Source organism: Felis catus, chromosome B2, assembly GCF_018350175.1.
Source record: "Felis catus isolate Fca126 chromosome B2, F.catus_Fca126_mat1.0, whole genome shotgun sequence".
Lineage (NCBI taxonomy): Eukaryota > Metazoa > Chordata > Mammalia > Carnivora > Felidae > Felis > Felis catus.
Window position 1 is genome coordinate 11,421,310 of NC_058372.1, and position 16,191 is coordinate 11,437,500.

At 43.8% G+C, this 16,191-nt stretch overlaps 1 protein-coding gene across 9 annotated transcripts in view; it reads left to right on the top strand.

The window, feature by feature from the left end:
- KIF13A (kinesin family member 13A) overlaps positions 1 to 16,191 on the top strand; it is a 214,283-nt gene that overhangs the window by 138,784 nt on the left and 59,308 nt on the right. For all 9 annotated transcript variants that reach the window (XM_023253636.2, XM_023253638.2, XM_023253639.2 and 6 more), the window contains 4 exons: positions 9,656 to 9,767; positions 10,140 to 10,352; positions 13,436 to 13,546; positions 14,894 to 15,028. In XM_023253636.2, the coding sequence (XP_023109404.2) occupies positions 9,656 to 9,767; positions 10,140 to 10,352; positions 13,436 to 13,546; positions 14,894 to 15,028 (571 nt within the window). The remainder of the gene's footprint in view (positions 1 to 9,655; positions 9,768 to 10,139; positions 10,353 to 13,435; positions 13,547 to 14,893; positions 15,029 to 16,191) is intronic.

Genomic DNA, 16,191 nt, shown 5'->3' on the forward strand with positions numbered 1-16,191 from the left:
AGGCCAAGCAGACATTGATTAAGCCTCTGCTCTGTGTCTGGCACTGCATTAGACGCTGGGAATGCAAAAGAAATTTAGATACTGTTGTAGACATACTGCCTCCCCGCCCCCTAAATATGTCCTTGTCCTAATCCCCGAAACTTTTGCATACGTGACCTTGAAAGGCTGAGGGTATTGCAGATGTGATTAAGATTTTTTGATGAGGAGATTATCCAGGTGGACCTGATGTGAAAACAAAGCTCCTTAGGGACACCTGGGTGACTCAGTCTGTTAAGCTTCTGGCTCTTGATTTCGGCTCCATTCGTGATCTCACAGTTCGTGAGTTCAAGCCCTGTGTTGGGCTCTGCGTTGACGGTGTGGAGCCTGCTTGGAATTCTCTCTCCTCTCTCTCTGCCTCTCTCCCACCCACATGCTCTGTCTCTCTCTCTCAAAATAAATGTAAAAAGTTAAAAAAATAAAATAAAAACAAAGCTCTTTAAAAGTGAAAGAGGGAGGTAGGAGGGCCAGAGTTGGTCAGAGTGATGCAGAGTGATGGAAAGCCTTCACCGTCCAGCTCTTGTTTGAAGGTGGAGGAAGGGGCCGTGAGCCCCGGAATGCGGGCAGCCTGTGGAAGGTGGAAACGGCAAGGAGACAGACGGTCCCCTAGGGCGGCCCTGCTGACACCTTGATGTTAGCCCCATGAGACATGTTCTGGACTTCTGGCCTCCAGAACTGTCAGAAAATAGGTGTTGTTTTAAGCCACTGCATTTGTGGTGATTTGTTAGAGCATGAGGAGCACATAGTTTAGGACAATAGGAAGTCACTTCGCTTGAACAAAATGAAAGGAAGGAGGATTTTTTTTTTCTGGCCAGACAACGTTGAGACATGCTACTTAAGCCAACGTGTAAGCATGGAACTATTTTTTATGACTCCTTGGCCAGCCTGTGGATGCTTGTCGAGCTGGTCTTACGCTTTTCCCAAAATAACCGGTTCAGAGGGAGGGAAGCTGCCTCTGAACCTTTTCCACTGCGCCCCAGTCCAGGGCTGTTTTCTTTTCCCCATATACCTCTCTGATCCCCCTGAGTAGGTGCATATGCCCCTAAAGTCCAGGCCAGGCCCAGGTCTCCAGCACGTGTCCTCCAGGCCCTCGCTCTGGTCATCGGTACATAGCGACCGTATGAATGGGACATCGTCTCTCCACTGGAAGGTTCCCTGGGGTCAGCACAGCTTAGAGATCTTCATGGAAATTGGCTCTCCGTCCCTCACCTGCCATTCCAAAATCCAGAACGCTCTGAAAACCAAGTGCTTTTTTTTTTTTCTTCACAGCTTGCTTGTTGGTGGAGCCTCACCTGAACTCCCATGAGGCTCTCTTAGTCTTTATCCGTATTTATAGTCTTTGTTTACTCATTTAGGGTGGCCATTCATACGTTTAGCTGTAGAGGTGTAAATGTATTGTATTACGGGGTGCTGTCCCAGACCTACCCATGGTCATGTGTGATGTATGCACTATACTTCCTAAAATTCAAAAAATTCTGAATTTCTGCACACATGTGGCCCCAAGGATCTCAAAAAAGACATGCAGGCCTACACTTTTTGATCCATTTAGCCAGTATGTATTGAACGCTGACTGGGCATAAGAACATAGGGAAGAGGGGCACCTGGGTGGCTCAGTTGGTTAAGCATCCAACTCTTGATCTCAGCTCAAGTCTTGATTTCAGGGTCGTGAGTTCAAGCCCCATGTTGGGCTCCATGTTAGGCATGATGCCTACTTTAAAAAAAGAAAAAGAACACAGGAAAGTGTAGATGGCACCCTGGCCTTGGGAAGGTCAAGATTCAACGGGGAAGGAAGACCCTTGGAGGGATAGTCATAATACATTATGTGCAATGGAAACCTATCCAGTGGAACTTCTTTGTTATAGAACCTAACTGTGTGACATTTCTGTGCCTCAGTTTCCTCAGCTGTAAAACACAGATGAGGAAGCAGCCTGTGAGTGGGCTTACTGTGAGGATTAAATTAGTTACTATTTGTAAAGTGCTTCTTGGAACAGTGCCTAGCGTAGAGTAAGCACTGCGTAAGTGTGTACTAACAAGGTAAAAAAAATAAAAATAAAATAAATCAAAAGGGCTGCCTGATAGTTCCACAAATGGCTTTTTAAGCTTTAAAATCAGTGCCCTGTCGAGTGCTAAAATTAAAGCCATCTCTGACATGTTTCCTAAGCTTTCCCTCGGCCTCCTATTTGGGCTTCTTTCGATGGAACATCAGTAATCCTCTTACACAGACCTGTCGGGGACTTCACACAGATATTAGTGTTTCTTAATGGGCTATGGATTTCGGAGCCTCATCTCTCCGTAAGCTCTTAAGAGCTTTAAAGCACGCATTATTCCTTCATTTGGTGAGCCGAAACACCTGTGTGGCAGCACCACCGTGGCCTGTTCAGGGCGTGAGGGGAACAGGCCTGGAGACCATCCTCAGGGGACCGCCTGAACACTCAGTCTGCTGCTCTGCCTGTCCGTTGAGGCTGGCATGAGGAAGCCTGTCTCTGCCGCTGGAGCTTCCAGCGGGTTAGCTTCCCTAGGAGCTCACTCACATCACGGAACACCAGCTAATACCCCGGGGACTGACGCTGAAAATGGCTCCATCTTCTTCTCAGCAATGGGCAGTTATTAAATGCAAGCAATGTTCATCTAACAAGTATCATTCCGGGTCTCCGTTCCACTTCAATTACCGTGGTTGACAATAAAGTATATACTAAACATTTCCCCAAATGGGCTCTACTCAACATTTGTTCTAGGGATACTAATATATGTTACTCTTGGGGTTCTGTCAAATAATTTGTGTTATGATATAGTAAACTAGAAGTCTCGTATTTCTAATGTTTCACGTGACCCAATCGTCCTTTTTCCTTCTGAGTACTTTCCGTGACTTTTAATCATTTCCTCTCGGAAATCTCGCTTAAGCGGATATTGCCTGCTTAACCAAACATGAACTTGTACCTGGGGAGAGTAAAAATGGCCTGCCTCAGTCCATTATTCAAGGGCTGCTGGGGCAGGGAGGTTGCTTATCTGTTTACCATTCATGCATTGCAGGGCCCAAGGATGTGGGAAGAAAGTCTGAATAAACATCTTTGCGTCTACCGCGAGAACCCCACAAAGGACAGAGCAAAAATCTTCTGGGGATGCAGGAGCCACATGTTTTGGGGGCATGTGACATTGCGACTTCAGTGTTTCTCAAAGCGTGTTTTGCAAAATACTAGTTCCTCAAGTGGCTCTGGGAAGAAAAGGATCCTTGGGCAAATCGTTTTGAGAAAAGCTGCTTAAACAGCCTTCCTTTGGAGATTTCCCTGCTAACATGTCCAATAAATCCTTCAGGAATGAATCCCATATTAACTTTGACTTATTCCCTGAACTTATTTGATGACAGAATTCTAGGTATAACACAGATTAAAATCTCCAGAAAAGATATTCTAAAGAACTTGTTTTTGGATATGTTGGTGTATTTCACTACAGTGCTGGAAATGGAAAAGAGACAGGAGGTGGGACTTGTTAGATGCAAATCACTGGCTTGGAATGACTTGTGCTGGCCACTGGAAACCAGTGGGGGGCGGAGTGGGGCCTGTTCTGCAGGTACCACGGCTTTCTTTCCACTCCTGCCGTGGGATGGCATTGGCCTTTCCCCCATTTTGCCACACACACTCTTTGCGTTTCTCCTTTCCTGATACAAGTGGATACTTACTGGGGAAAAGTACTAACTCAAGTCCACTGACTTCATTATCTTCCAAGTAATTCTTTAAAAGTCAAGGATTGCATTCTGCTATAAGCAATAGCTGTCGTGATGACCAAATGATGGATTTCTTTTCCCCATGTACCAAGAAGTCCAGAGGCTTGTAGAGCACCTCAAAAATGCTGTCAAGCACACAGCTCTACTAACCTTAGTGTGTGTTCACCTTGTCCTCATGACCTCAAGATGGCTCTGCCATTCTAGGCATTGTATCCTTATCTGTGTTCCAAACAAGGGGGTCAGGGGGGGAAGGAAGGGCCAAGGACCACCAGCTTCTGGCTTATATCTACTAAATATATACCTTCTCTATCAAACAAAGCTTCCTTGGAAGACCACCCAGTCAGTATGGTCTCCCTATATCTCAGAGCTGGATTTCGTGGCTTTCCAGAGCTACAGAGGACTCTGAAAAGTGGAGTTTTTAGCCCAGCATAATCTTCCCAGCAAAATCAGGGTTCTGTTAGCAAGTAAGAAGGGGAAAATGGATGTTGGGTCAATACCCACAGAGGGTACCAAAACCATGATTGAATTAGTCCTTTTTAGAAAGAGATCCGTGGTCTGTTCTTCAGTATATTCTAGACTCAGTTTTACTCAGCAGATACTGACCGCTTTCTGTAAGCAAGGCACAGTAATTGTATAATGTAACAAGGTCTCTGCCCTCAAAGCAATCATAACCTTAAGTAGAAAGAGATAGAGAAATACAAATACAGTCAATTCTGGTAATGCTTAACTGCAATTATGACCTTAGAAAAAGATCATTAGAAAAATAGGTAAAATAATATAATATTTGAAATCCATCCTGGAGAGTACAGATAACTCCCATCACATCATATCCACTGTTAAGGGAAGGAATCTGGTGGTCACAGTTTCAAGGAAAACTATGCAGGTTGGAGGAAGGTGCAGAAAAGGAAAAAAAAAAATACTTATGACCAGGTTTATCTCATTGATTGTATTCATTGGAGCTGCTTTTATTTTGTTTCTGATCCTCCTAAGTTTTATTTATTCATTTTTTTTTAAGTTTTTTTTTTCAACATTCATTTATTTTTGGGACAGAGAGAGACAGAGCATGAACGGGGGAGGGGCAGAGAGAGAGGGAGACACAGAATCGGAAACAGGCTCCAGGCTCTGAGCCATCAGCTCAGAGCCTGACGCGGGGCTCAAACCCACGGACCGCGAGATCATGACCTGGCTGAAGTCGGACGCTTAACCGACTGTGCCACCCAGGTGCCCCTATTCATATTTTTTATATTTATTTATTTTGAGAAAGAGAGCACACACCTGTGTGCATGAGCTGGGGAGGGGGGCAGGTAGGGGGAGGTGGAGAGAGAGGGAGAGAGAGGGAGGGAGGGAGGGAGGGAGAGATCTAAGCTATCAGCATGAACCCCACGAGGGGCTCTATCCCACCAACCATGAGATCATGACCCCAACCGAAATCAAAAGTTGGTCACCCAACCAACTGAGCCACCCAGGCCCCCGTATTTACTTTCTTTTTAGTCTCTAATTCTCCATTGTTATAGATAGGTAGATTTTAACAATCTCTGTCTTAAAACATGGCTGTCTGTTCACAAATGTTATCCCCTAGCCTAATCCCCTAGAAGGAATGGGGGAGGGACAGAGAGAGAGAGAGAAGAGAGAGAAGAGAGAGAATCCCAAGCAGGCTCTGTGCTGTCAGCACACGGCTCAAACCCATGAACTGTGAGATCATGACCTGGGCCTAAATCAAGAGTTGGAAGCTCAACCTACTGAGCCACCCAGATGCCCCTTTACTTAATTTTTTAAATTGAGTTTTATTTCATCATGGTAAGTATACTCTTGAACCCCCATCCCCCTGCCCCCTCCCCTCTGGTAGCCATCAGTTTGTTCTCTAGCCTTAAGAGTCTATTTCTTGATTTGTCTCTCTTTTTCCTTTGCTTGTTGTTTTTTTTTTTAATTTTTAATGTTTATTTATTTTTGAGAGAGAGACACACACAATGCAAGCAGGGGAGAGGCAGAGAGAGGGAGACACAGAATCCGAAGCAGGCTCCGGGCTCTGAGCTGTCAGCACAGAGCCTGACATGGGGCTCAAACCCACAAACTGCGGGATCATGACCTGAGTAGAAGTTGTACGCTTAACCGGCTGAGCCACCCGGGCACCCCTGCTTGTTTTGTTTCTTAAATTCCACATATGAGTGGGATCATATGGTATTTATCTTTCTCAGATTGACTTATTTTGCTTAGCATTATACTCTCTAGCTGTATCTGTGTTGTTGCAAATGACAAGATTTCATTCTTTTTATGGCTGAATAATATTCCATTGTATGTAGATACCACATCTTCTTTATCCATTCATTTACTGATGGACACTTGGGCTGTTTCTATAATTTGGCTTTTGTAGATAATGTTGCAGTAAACATAGGGGTGCATGTATCCCTTTGAATAGTATCCCTTTGAATTTTTTAAAGTTTATTTATTTATTTTGAGAGAGATCACAGAGCATGGGATTGGGGGGGGGGGAGCAGCAAGCAGAGAGAAAGAGAGAATTCCAAGCAGGCCCCTGCACTGTCAGCTCAGAGCCCAACACGGGGCTCGAACCCATGAACTATGACCTTATGACCTGAGTCGAAACCAAAAGCCAGATGCTTAACTGACTGAGCCATGCAGGCACACCCTGTATTATTGTATTTTTAAGGTAAATATCCACTAGTGTGATTACTGGATCGTAGGGTAGTTCTATTTTTAATTTTTTGAGGTGCCTCCATGCTCTTTACCACAGTGGCTGTATTAGTTTGCATTCTCACCAACAGTGCATGAAGGTTCCTTTTTCTCCACATCCTCACCAATTTGTTTCTTGTGTTGTTGACTTTAGCCATTCCGACAGATGTGAGGTGATATTTCATTGTAGTTTTTATTTGCATTTTCCTGATGGTGAATGATGTTGAACATCTTTTCATGTGTCGGTTGGCCATCTGTATGTCTTTGGAGAGATGTCGATTCATGTGTTCTGCCCATTTTTAATAGGATTATTTGTCTTTGGGTGTTGAGTCATATTAGTTCTTTTTATTTTTGGGGTACTAACTCTTTATCGAATATGTCATTTGCAAATACCTTCTGAGATTCAGTAAGTTGTCTTTTAGTTTTATTGATTGTTTCCTTCTCTGTGTAAAAACTTTTTCTTTTGATGTAGTCCCAGTAGTTTATTCTTGCCATGTTGTTTCTTAAAGTTGTTACCTTTGGGAGGAGTGATGCAGTGATTGAACTTGAATTTTTTTTTTAAACAGCTATATTGAGAAATGATTCTTATACACATACTTTGCCATTTAAAAATGTACAATTCAGTGGCTTTTTTATCAGAATGTATAACCATCATCATGATCGAATTTGAAAACATTTCCATCATCCCCAGAGACACTTTGTGTCTAAGTCATTCCCCATTTACACCACCCCAGCCCTGGGCAACCATTGCTTTCATCCCTATAGATTCACCTATTCTGGGTATTTCTTTTAAAAAAAAAATTTTTTTTTAACATTTATTTATTTTTGAGACAGAGAGAGACAGAGCATGAACAGGGGAGGGGCAGAGAGAGAGGGAGACACAGAATCTGAAACAGGCTCCAGGCTCTGAGTGGTCAGCACAGAGCCTGACGCGGGGCTCGAACTCACGGACCGCGAGATCATGACCTGAGCCGAAGTCGGACACTTAACCGACCGAGCCACCCAGGCGCCCCATCTGGGTATTTCATAATAATGGAATCATTATGTGGCTGTATTAGTTTCCCAATGTTATCATGGAAGATTACCACAAACTGGGTAGTTTACAACAACAGAAATTTGTTTTGTTACAATTCTGGAGGCCAGAAGTGCAAAATCAGGGGATTGGCAGAGCTAGTTCCTTCTTGGGGCTCAGAGGGAAAATCTGTTGCATGCTTCTGTCCTACCACCTTCTAGTGGTGGCTGGCTCTCCTTGACCTTCCTTGGCTTGTAGATGCATCTCTTCCGTCTCTCCTCTGTTCTCACATGGCCTGCTCCCCTGTTGCCTGTGTGTCTTCACAGCCGTCTTAGAAGGGTACCAGGCATTGGATTACAGCCGTCTTTAAGTCAGTATCATCTCCTCTTGACTAATCACATCTGCAAAACCCTATTTCCAAATGAGATTACATGTCAGGTTCTGGTGAACGTGAATTTGGGGTACTCAGTATTCAACCCAGGACATTGGCCTTTGGTGTTTGGCTTCTTTCACTTATCGTAACTTTTCAAGCTTCATCCATGTTGTGGCTTCTGTCAGAATCCTCTCTTATGGCTGAATAATATAGTCCACTGTGAGGACATACCACACTTTAGTCATCATTTGGTGGACAGACATGTGGGTGGTTTCTACATTGTGGCTATTGAGAATAATGCAGCTGTGAACACTCTTGTACAAGAGTGTTTTTTTGTATGGACATATGTTTTCTTTTCTTTTGGGGTGGATTTAACTTTTGAATCTGTCAATTATAATGTATGTATTTATGTCACTTTGCAGGAACGGCTATTATTAAAATTCTGGCTCGTGTTCTGCCTCTTGAGTTTGCATTGTATTTCAATGACTTTTCAAGTGACTCACCTTTGAGCAATTATGTTTTGTGAGAGATATGCTTTGTTTCAACTCATGTAATGGAAGTCTCTTGTTAACATTAGAAAGCTATCTAGTCCTTCATGCTAAACTCTGGTCACTTGCTGAATTGTGCTCTTTTTTGTTTTTATAAATAGGTCATAGCATTTAATTTTTTAACCATTCACAAAGCATTTTCTCTTTGTGATATCATGTAAGCTTCCCTGCACTCCTGGGAGATCTCCTGAGGAGTTCTCTCTTTTCTGGCTGCTAAACTTGGGATTTCCTTTTAAAAGCGTACTTGGTACTTAACTGTGACACAGTAGGATGTTCTTCATCCCTCAAGTCCGCAAATCTGTTGTTTTTGTGGTGATCTTTTCTCCAGGTTCAGAGAACATGTGTTAGCGTCCAGGGAATGCTCAGGGGACTACTCCAGCCTGCACCAGAGTCCCCTGGAGGGCTGGTTAAAGCAGAGTGCTGGGTCCCACCACGAGTGTCTATAGGTCTGGGATGGGGTGGGGCCTGAGAACGTGCATTTGTAACAAGGTCCTAAGTCATGCTGGTGCTTTTGGTCCCAGCACCATGATTTGAGCCTATACAGTTAAATATATGTACCATCTTGGGTATTGTTCATCCAGGGCCTCTCAAAATTTAGCATGCCTGTGAATCACCTGGAAATGCCTTTCGCTGGTTCTGACTCAGTAGGCCTGGGGAGGCTTCCAAGAGCCTTTGTTTCTAACCAGCTCTTGGGGGACGCCAGTGCTGCTCTCTGTAGCAGGTGTTGAAAGAGTAGCCATATGCTGTCCTCTGCTTGGGTGGGTCATTGTTCTGTACAGCTGTAAAAACTCCAGACTGAAGTAAACTTGCCAGCTGTAACAGATGAACGACATCTACCCTGTAACATGTAGGGAAAGGTTCTCTTCAAGTTACGTGGTTATTACGGAAAACAAAATGAGGGCCCTAATGGTCCGAATTCTACCCAAAGAGTAAAATGGTTCAGACTTTCAACATAATATTTGGAGTAAATTAAAATTCCCTAGGATGATCGCTTAAATGTATGCTCCCAGGTTCTGAAATGTCTGTCTCACAGGCCCTGTGATTGAACAGAATCGATTCTTACAGGGATTCTGAATTCATTCTTTTAAATTAGTGGAGTTACTTTCTGTTTTTCTTTTTCTTAGCCTCTTGACAAATTAATGTAAACTTGGTTATATCAACTTTAGGGCCTTGCTGTCCTGCATACTTTATCCCTAATGCCTGGAACGATTATTGTTTTATGCAAACGACATAACCATTCCATAAAGCTAATTTCTAAATGTTTTTTCTTTTGGCAGATCCCTTACAACCTTGGGGTTGGTTATATCCTCGCTGGCTGACCAGGCAGCTGGCAAGGGTAAAAACAAATTTGTGCCTTATCGAGATTCAGTGCTCACTTGGCTTCTTAAGGTAATTCATTGTTCTAGTGTGTTCCTTTCCAACTAAAACCTGGCTGTTTCAGAGGAGGCAGCTGAAAGGTGTGTGCAGAGCTAACCAGATACAGCACAACCCCCCCGCCAATACTGTTAATCCGAATTCCTAGGAATGCAGAATGAAAACTCATTCCTGTTGCCTCTTTTGCCCCCATGATAACGCTTTTCATCAGGAATTGTTCGTTGTTGTGACTGTAGAGAAACCACACCTCATCATAAAATGACTCACGAAATACGGCTCCATTTCCACAACACATTTTCTTCACAGAGAATGTCGTATATGCATCTCTTCAGCTTCCATCATACATGATGGATCATTTCCTAAGAGGCTACTGGAAATATTTTGCAGGATAACTTGGGGGGCAACAGCCAGACCTCTATGATAGCCACCATTAGCCCAGCAGCAGACAACTATGAGGAGACCCTCTCCACCCTGCGATACGCGGATAGAGCCAAAAGGATCGTTAACCACGCCATTGTGAACGAGGACCCCAATGCCAAAGTCATCCGGGAGCTGCGGGAGGAGGTAGAGAAACTGAAGGAGCAGCTCTCGCAGGCTGAGGTAAGATCAGCCTGGTGCTCCCTGTTTTTGAGATCCCCTGGGGCGTCCTATCTGAGTCGGGGAGGATGTGGTCGCCTGAAGTTTTAGGTCATCTCCGTGCATTCGGCATTTCTGAGTGACATCTTCTGTATGCTAAGCATATAGCCATCTGTCCTAGGAACTTAACCTCCAGTCAACTAAAAGTGAGTTGTTGCTACTGCCTAATTGTTTGCCTTGGTAGATCAGTTGGCCCTTGGGCACCGATCTTGTCCAGTGCGAAATCCTAAGAACCAAATGGGTTGTTTTTATTAACATTGTACATTCTGTGCCCATAGGGCCTTGCGGTTTTCAGAGAAATTAGTTCTATGTCCTCTCTTCCTCAAGCCAGGGAAGGCAGCATGATGGAAGAGAAACATTAGGAAAAGAACTCAGAAATCTTTTATTTTGCTTCATGTATATCAGCTCCTGGCAGGAAACAAAATCGGTCATTTCTCATTGTTACCACCTTTCCTTGGCTTTACCCAGCTTTAATAATCACACCCTCTTCTAAGTAGCTATTGCTTTTTGCAAGTTACTGGGTGAGGCATCCGGCTCATTTGAAATAGGTAATAGGACTGAAATGAAGGCCGAGTAAGTGCCTTAGTGTAAGTCACGTGCTTCCCCCTGCCTCACTTGGGTGTGGACCTAGGGCTGCTGAGTTCACATTCCTTCATACCACTCCCTCCTGACCCCTCCCTTCTGGGAGAGTAGTAAACGAGGGGGGGGGTGGGAGGAGGGGTAATACTATTATTTTTTGAGCACTTGTGTACCAGGCCCTGTTGAAATACTTTTTGTCTAGCAGCTTCTCTAGTCAAAAAGATAATCAATAGGAGATTGAGGCAGACAGAAAAGGAGTCACAGCCCGGGATCTGAACTTCCCATTCGTTGATGATCATGGAGTTGCACTGATAAGGCATTGTCTTCTTCCAGCTTGGGCTTCTGACGTGCAGGAAGCCTTGTTTTATTCCTGGTTTTCATCCCTAACCCCTAGTGCAACACTGATACTGGAGAGCGCTTAGCACAATGCTGGTGCATCGTAAGTGCTCAATAAATGTTGCTACCTCCTGTTATTATCATGATTATAAGCATTCAGTGCATCAAACATACTTTTTCATTGATGCCAAGAAGGTAGCAAAACACCTGGAAAATAAAACACTGTGGGGGTCCTGGGTGGTTCATTCGGTTGAGCATCTGACCTCAGGTCATGATCTCACAGTTTGTGAGTTCGAGTCCCGCGTTGGGCTCTGTGCTGACAGCTCAGAGCCCACTTCGGATCCTCTGTCCCCCTCTCTTTGTTCCTCCCCTTCTTGTTCCCTCTCTCAAAAACAAATAAAACATTAAAAAAAAAAACAAATTAAGGGTGCCCGGGTAGCTCAGTCGGTTAAGGGTCTGCCTTCGGCTCGGGTCATGAATCTCTTGGTTCATGAGTTCGAGCCCCACATTGGGCTCTCTGCTGTCAGCGCACAGCCTGCTTCAGATCCTCTGTCCCCGTCTCTCTCTCTGCCCCTCCCCCACTCACTCACAGACTCCCTCTCTCTCTCTCTCTCTTAAAAGAATAAATAAACTTAAATATAAAAATACCAATAAACTTTGAAGAGCCATGATCCTAGGAGGAAAATGTAATGGTTCTGCAGTCAGTGCATACGTGGATGAGTTCCTTCTTTCCTCTTGTCTCTGAACCTGCCTTTCTGCCATGACCATGTAATCCAGGCCAGATGGTAGAATGATGCCTGGCCAAAGAGAACAGAAGAGGAGCCACAGCGGGTTCACCTAGGGTTTTCATGGGTGTCCCCTTATACCCAGCACTGAGTGTCCCTCGCAGACTCTGTTCCCGCTGTGACCTCGGTACCTCAGGGAGAGTCCCACTGTGGCCTCTTGTCCAAGTCTGCCATCTTTCTTGTTCATGGGCTTACACTTTGTGGAGGCTCATGTTGCGATAGGGGGTCAAAGCATGCTATTGCCAAGTAAAGCCCCCCAAGTAAAAGCTTAGCTTAAAAAAGCTTTATATATATACATCTGTATTTAGACCACTTAGTTATTCTCACTCTGCAGACTCAGAGGGAAATTCCTACCCTTTTACCCAGATGTCTTGTTTCCAAGGGAGTAATGAATACACAAGGTTTTTATCACCATCCATTAAAAAAATTTTTTTTTCATGTTTATTTTTGAGAGAGAGACAGAGCACTGCAGGGGAGGGGCAGAGAGAGAGGGAGACACAGAATCCAAAGCAGACTCCAGGCTCTGAGCTGTCAACACAGAGCCTGACGCGGGGCTTGAATCCACAAGCTGTGAGATTATGACCTGAGTCGACGCTTAACTGACTAAGCCACCCAGGCGCCCCAGAAAAGGAGTTTTAAATGATCCAGAGTCCAATTTTAAAATAAATGAGAAGAGGGGCGCCTGGGTGGCCCAGTCGGTTAAGCATCCAACTTCGGCTCAGGTCATGATCTCACGGTCTGTGAGTTCAAGCCCCGCGTCGGGCTCTGTGCTGACAGCTCAGAGCCTGGAGCCTGTTTCAGATTCTGTGTCTCCCTGTCTCTGACCCTCCCCCGTTCATGCTCTGTCTCTCTCTGTCTCAAAAATAAAATAAAAACGCTAAAAATTTTAAAATAAATTAAAATAAAAGAGAAGAATCTTCACTTTTCCTGGTAGGTTATCACTGGGATGTGTTTATTGATGGTGTGTGTTGATCTCTGTCTTGCTGGGGAAAAAAAAAGGTAACAGTGCTTAAGTTACCTTTGTTACGTTTCTGTTTTGAAGACAAACTTTAGCATCTTTTAGGTCTTTAAATGTGAAATTTAAGTACGATGGATAAAATTACCCTGTAGTGATTTGTATCAGTTTAATTCAGGGCACTGGTATTCCTTTTCCCCTCTAAAGAGTAGCAGCCATTTATTCTTACATTTCTTTTTATTAATAAAGATGTACAAGTCCACCCTGACAGTGTATGACTTAATTGCTTCCAACAGACTGTTGATAGCCACTTCAGAAGCACAGTAAAGGATTGTTTTATGAATAATGGTGGGAAAAAATAGAAAATCAGATATCTCTGGTTTCATTTTAAGGCTATGAAGGCCCCTGAACTAAAAGAGAAGCTTGAAGAATCTGAAAAGCTGATCAAAGAACTAACAGTGACTTGGGAAGAGAAGCTGAGGAAAACAGAAGAAATCGCACAGGTAGCCCGATAATTTAGGCCTAAGATCTTGTGATTGTTTTCATTTGCCATCTTTTCTGCGTAGCCACTCGTCCTCCTCCCAAAGCCATTCCAGGACCTCTTTCTGCTCACCAAGACTGCAAAGATCACTTTTAGAGCCTGTAACTTCGTTGTCCTTTATCAACTACCATTTGGTCCATTTATTTGCTAGGAGCACTGAGCTGGAACAGGCATGGTCTACAGGAAACACTGTTAATGTTTCTTGCTTTTCTATTTTGTGATTTTACATCACCCGGCAAAGTGTGCTACCTGACTGGCCGAGAATTTATAACCTACCACTCATCATGGTCTTTTCCCCAGTGTATTTGATTTTGGGGGCTTGTAAGAAAATGTTGTATGAACTTTACTTGAGAAACGATATGAAGCAAGGACTAATTGTGCACTTGTGTGTGAGTGGGTGTGTTTTATGAATCTGCGCTATGCATTTGGTGAACATTTTAATCTCACTGACTACTTGGAAATATTGGCCCGTCCCAATCGGGTAGCTTGAAGGCAGGAACTGGGACCTAGTCAAGCCTTTTGCTTCTATGTTTCTCGTAGGTGTTATTCTCACACAGACCCGTGCTCACGTACCCCACACACGTACTGCTGACTTCCTGTCTCTCATCCATTGCTTCGTACTTCTTCATGGCACTTTATCATCCCTGGAAATTCTGTTTTGCTTGTCTGGTTTTTTTTTTTTGTTTCTTGTTTTATTTCTTTTATGGTCTGTCTCTTTCTACTAGAATATAAGTTTTCACAAAAGGGACTTTGTTTTGCTTGCTGTTGTAGATCAGTACTTCCCGCCCCCATCTCCCATGACTTTCCCATGTTTACTAGGGTTATTATCACCTGAAATCAGGCAATATGCCCAGTCTTCCCTGTGCCCTTACAACACCTTGCTCTTACCTTACTTCTCCTCCATTTCTTCCTGTGGAATTCTTATACTTCAAGAGACATCGCAAGTATATTCTTTTCCTGAAGCCTTTCCTGGTCTCTGAATACATCATGGGCTCCTTCCTTGGAAGCCCCATAGTACCTTGTTCCTCTCCAGTGACACAGGGCTCTTCTCCTCTGATTTAGGTACGTGGTCTTGTCCCCTCGACTGGACTATAAACCCCTTAAACAGAAGATGGTATCTGGTGCACTCTTAGCACCCTTTTAACACGGACACAAGACGTCACGCATTTTAGAGACTCCCTAAACTTGGTTGTGATGTGTGATTTCATTGGCATTGTCCCCAGAAAGAGTGACATAAACTTTCCATGGATACATCTTGTCAGTAGAGCAACAAATAGAGTCCCCTGTGTTTGTCTGTTTTTGTGCCCAGGAGAGACAACGACAGCTTGAAAGTATGGGGATTTCCCTGGAGACATCGGGTATCAAGGTGGGAGATGATAAGTGCTACTTAGTCAACCTGAACGCGGACCCTGCTCTTAACGAGCTTCTGGTTTATTATTTAAAGGTAAGAGAGTATATAAGTAGATGGTTGTAATCCTGATGCATTCACATATCACTCCCATTGGAATCTGGGCGCCTGTACCCATGATTTGGCTTTTTGAACATTTTATTTATTTTTGAGAGACAAAGCACAAGCAGGGGAGGGGCAGAGAGAGAGAGAGAGAGAGAGAGAGAGAGAGAGAGAGACACAGAATCCAAAGCAGGCTCTGGGCTCCGAGCTGTCAGCACAGAGCCCCACGAGGAGCTCTGACCCACGAACCGTGCAATCATGACCCGAGAAGAAGTTGGATGCTTAACCAACTGAGCCACCCAGGTGCCCCTGGTTTTGCTTTTTGTATCCAGCTTAGCCCTCATTGAAAGAGGAGGGATAGTGCAGTCAGGTTACCGTTGAGAGTGAAAACCTCCCCTCTGGCAACCATCAGTTTGTTCTCTATATTTATGGTCTGCTTCTGCTTTTTCTTTGTTTGCTTGTTTGTTTGTTTGTTTGTTTAGATTCCACATAAAGCAAAATCATATGGTGTTTATCTTTCTCTGTCAGATCACACTTTTGGAAATGCTGGTTTATTTTGTTAAAGTGAAAAATGAGACATCTGTTTGAAATAGGGTACCTGATAGGGCACTGATATGGGGTACCCCAAAAGACATAGGGCCTTTTAAATATGCACACACACACACACACACACACACAATTCCTGAGTTATGATAGTATATAAATGTATGTGGCAGTACGTAACTCTCAAGGATTAGAGACCTGGAGACTTGAAGGCTGCTTATGTAACTGTCCACATACCGAAATCTCTAAATGAAGAGCTATTACCCACTTGCAGAAAGTTAAATAAGTGCCTTGTTAAGGATTCTGATCTGCCTAGTTAATATAAAAAATGCGATGGAAAATAAGCTAGAATTGAGGAAAGGAGCCTCAGTTTTCCCTCATCCTTTCTATTTTACTTTTCCAGAGACCTAAATATGGGGCAGATGGTCCCTGACTTATTAAGCCCACTAATGGACTCAAGATCTGTTTGTTTAGAACATGACTAAGGCGTAAGGAATTGTGTCCCAAATCCTAATTTTGAAAGACCAAGCTTTCTGTTGAATAGGGAAATATGACTATCATGGTGACTCAGTGATTTTTAGAGCAACGAAAGAAACAAAGGGACGAGCAGTGGA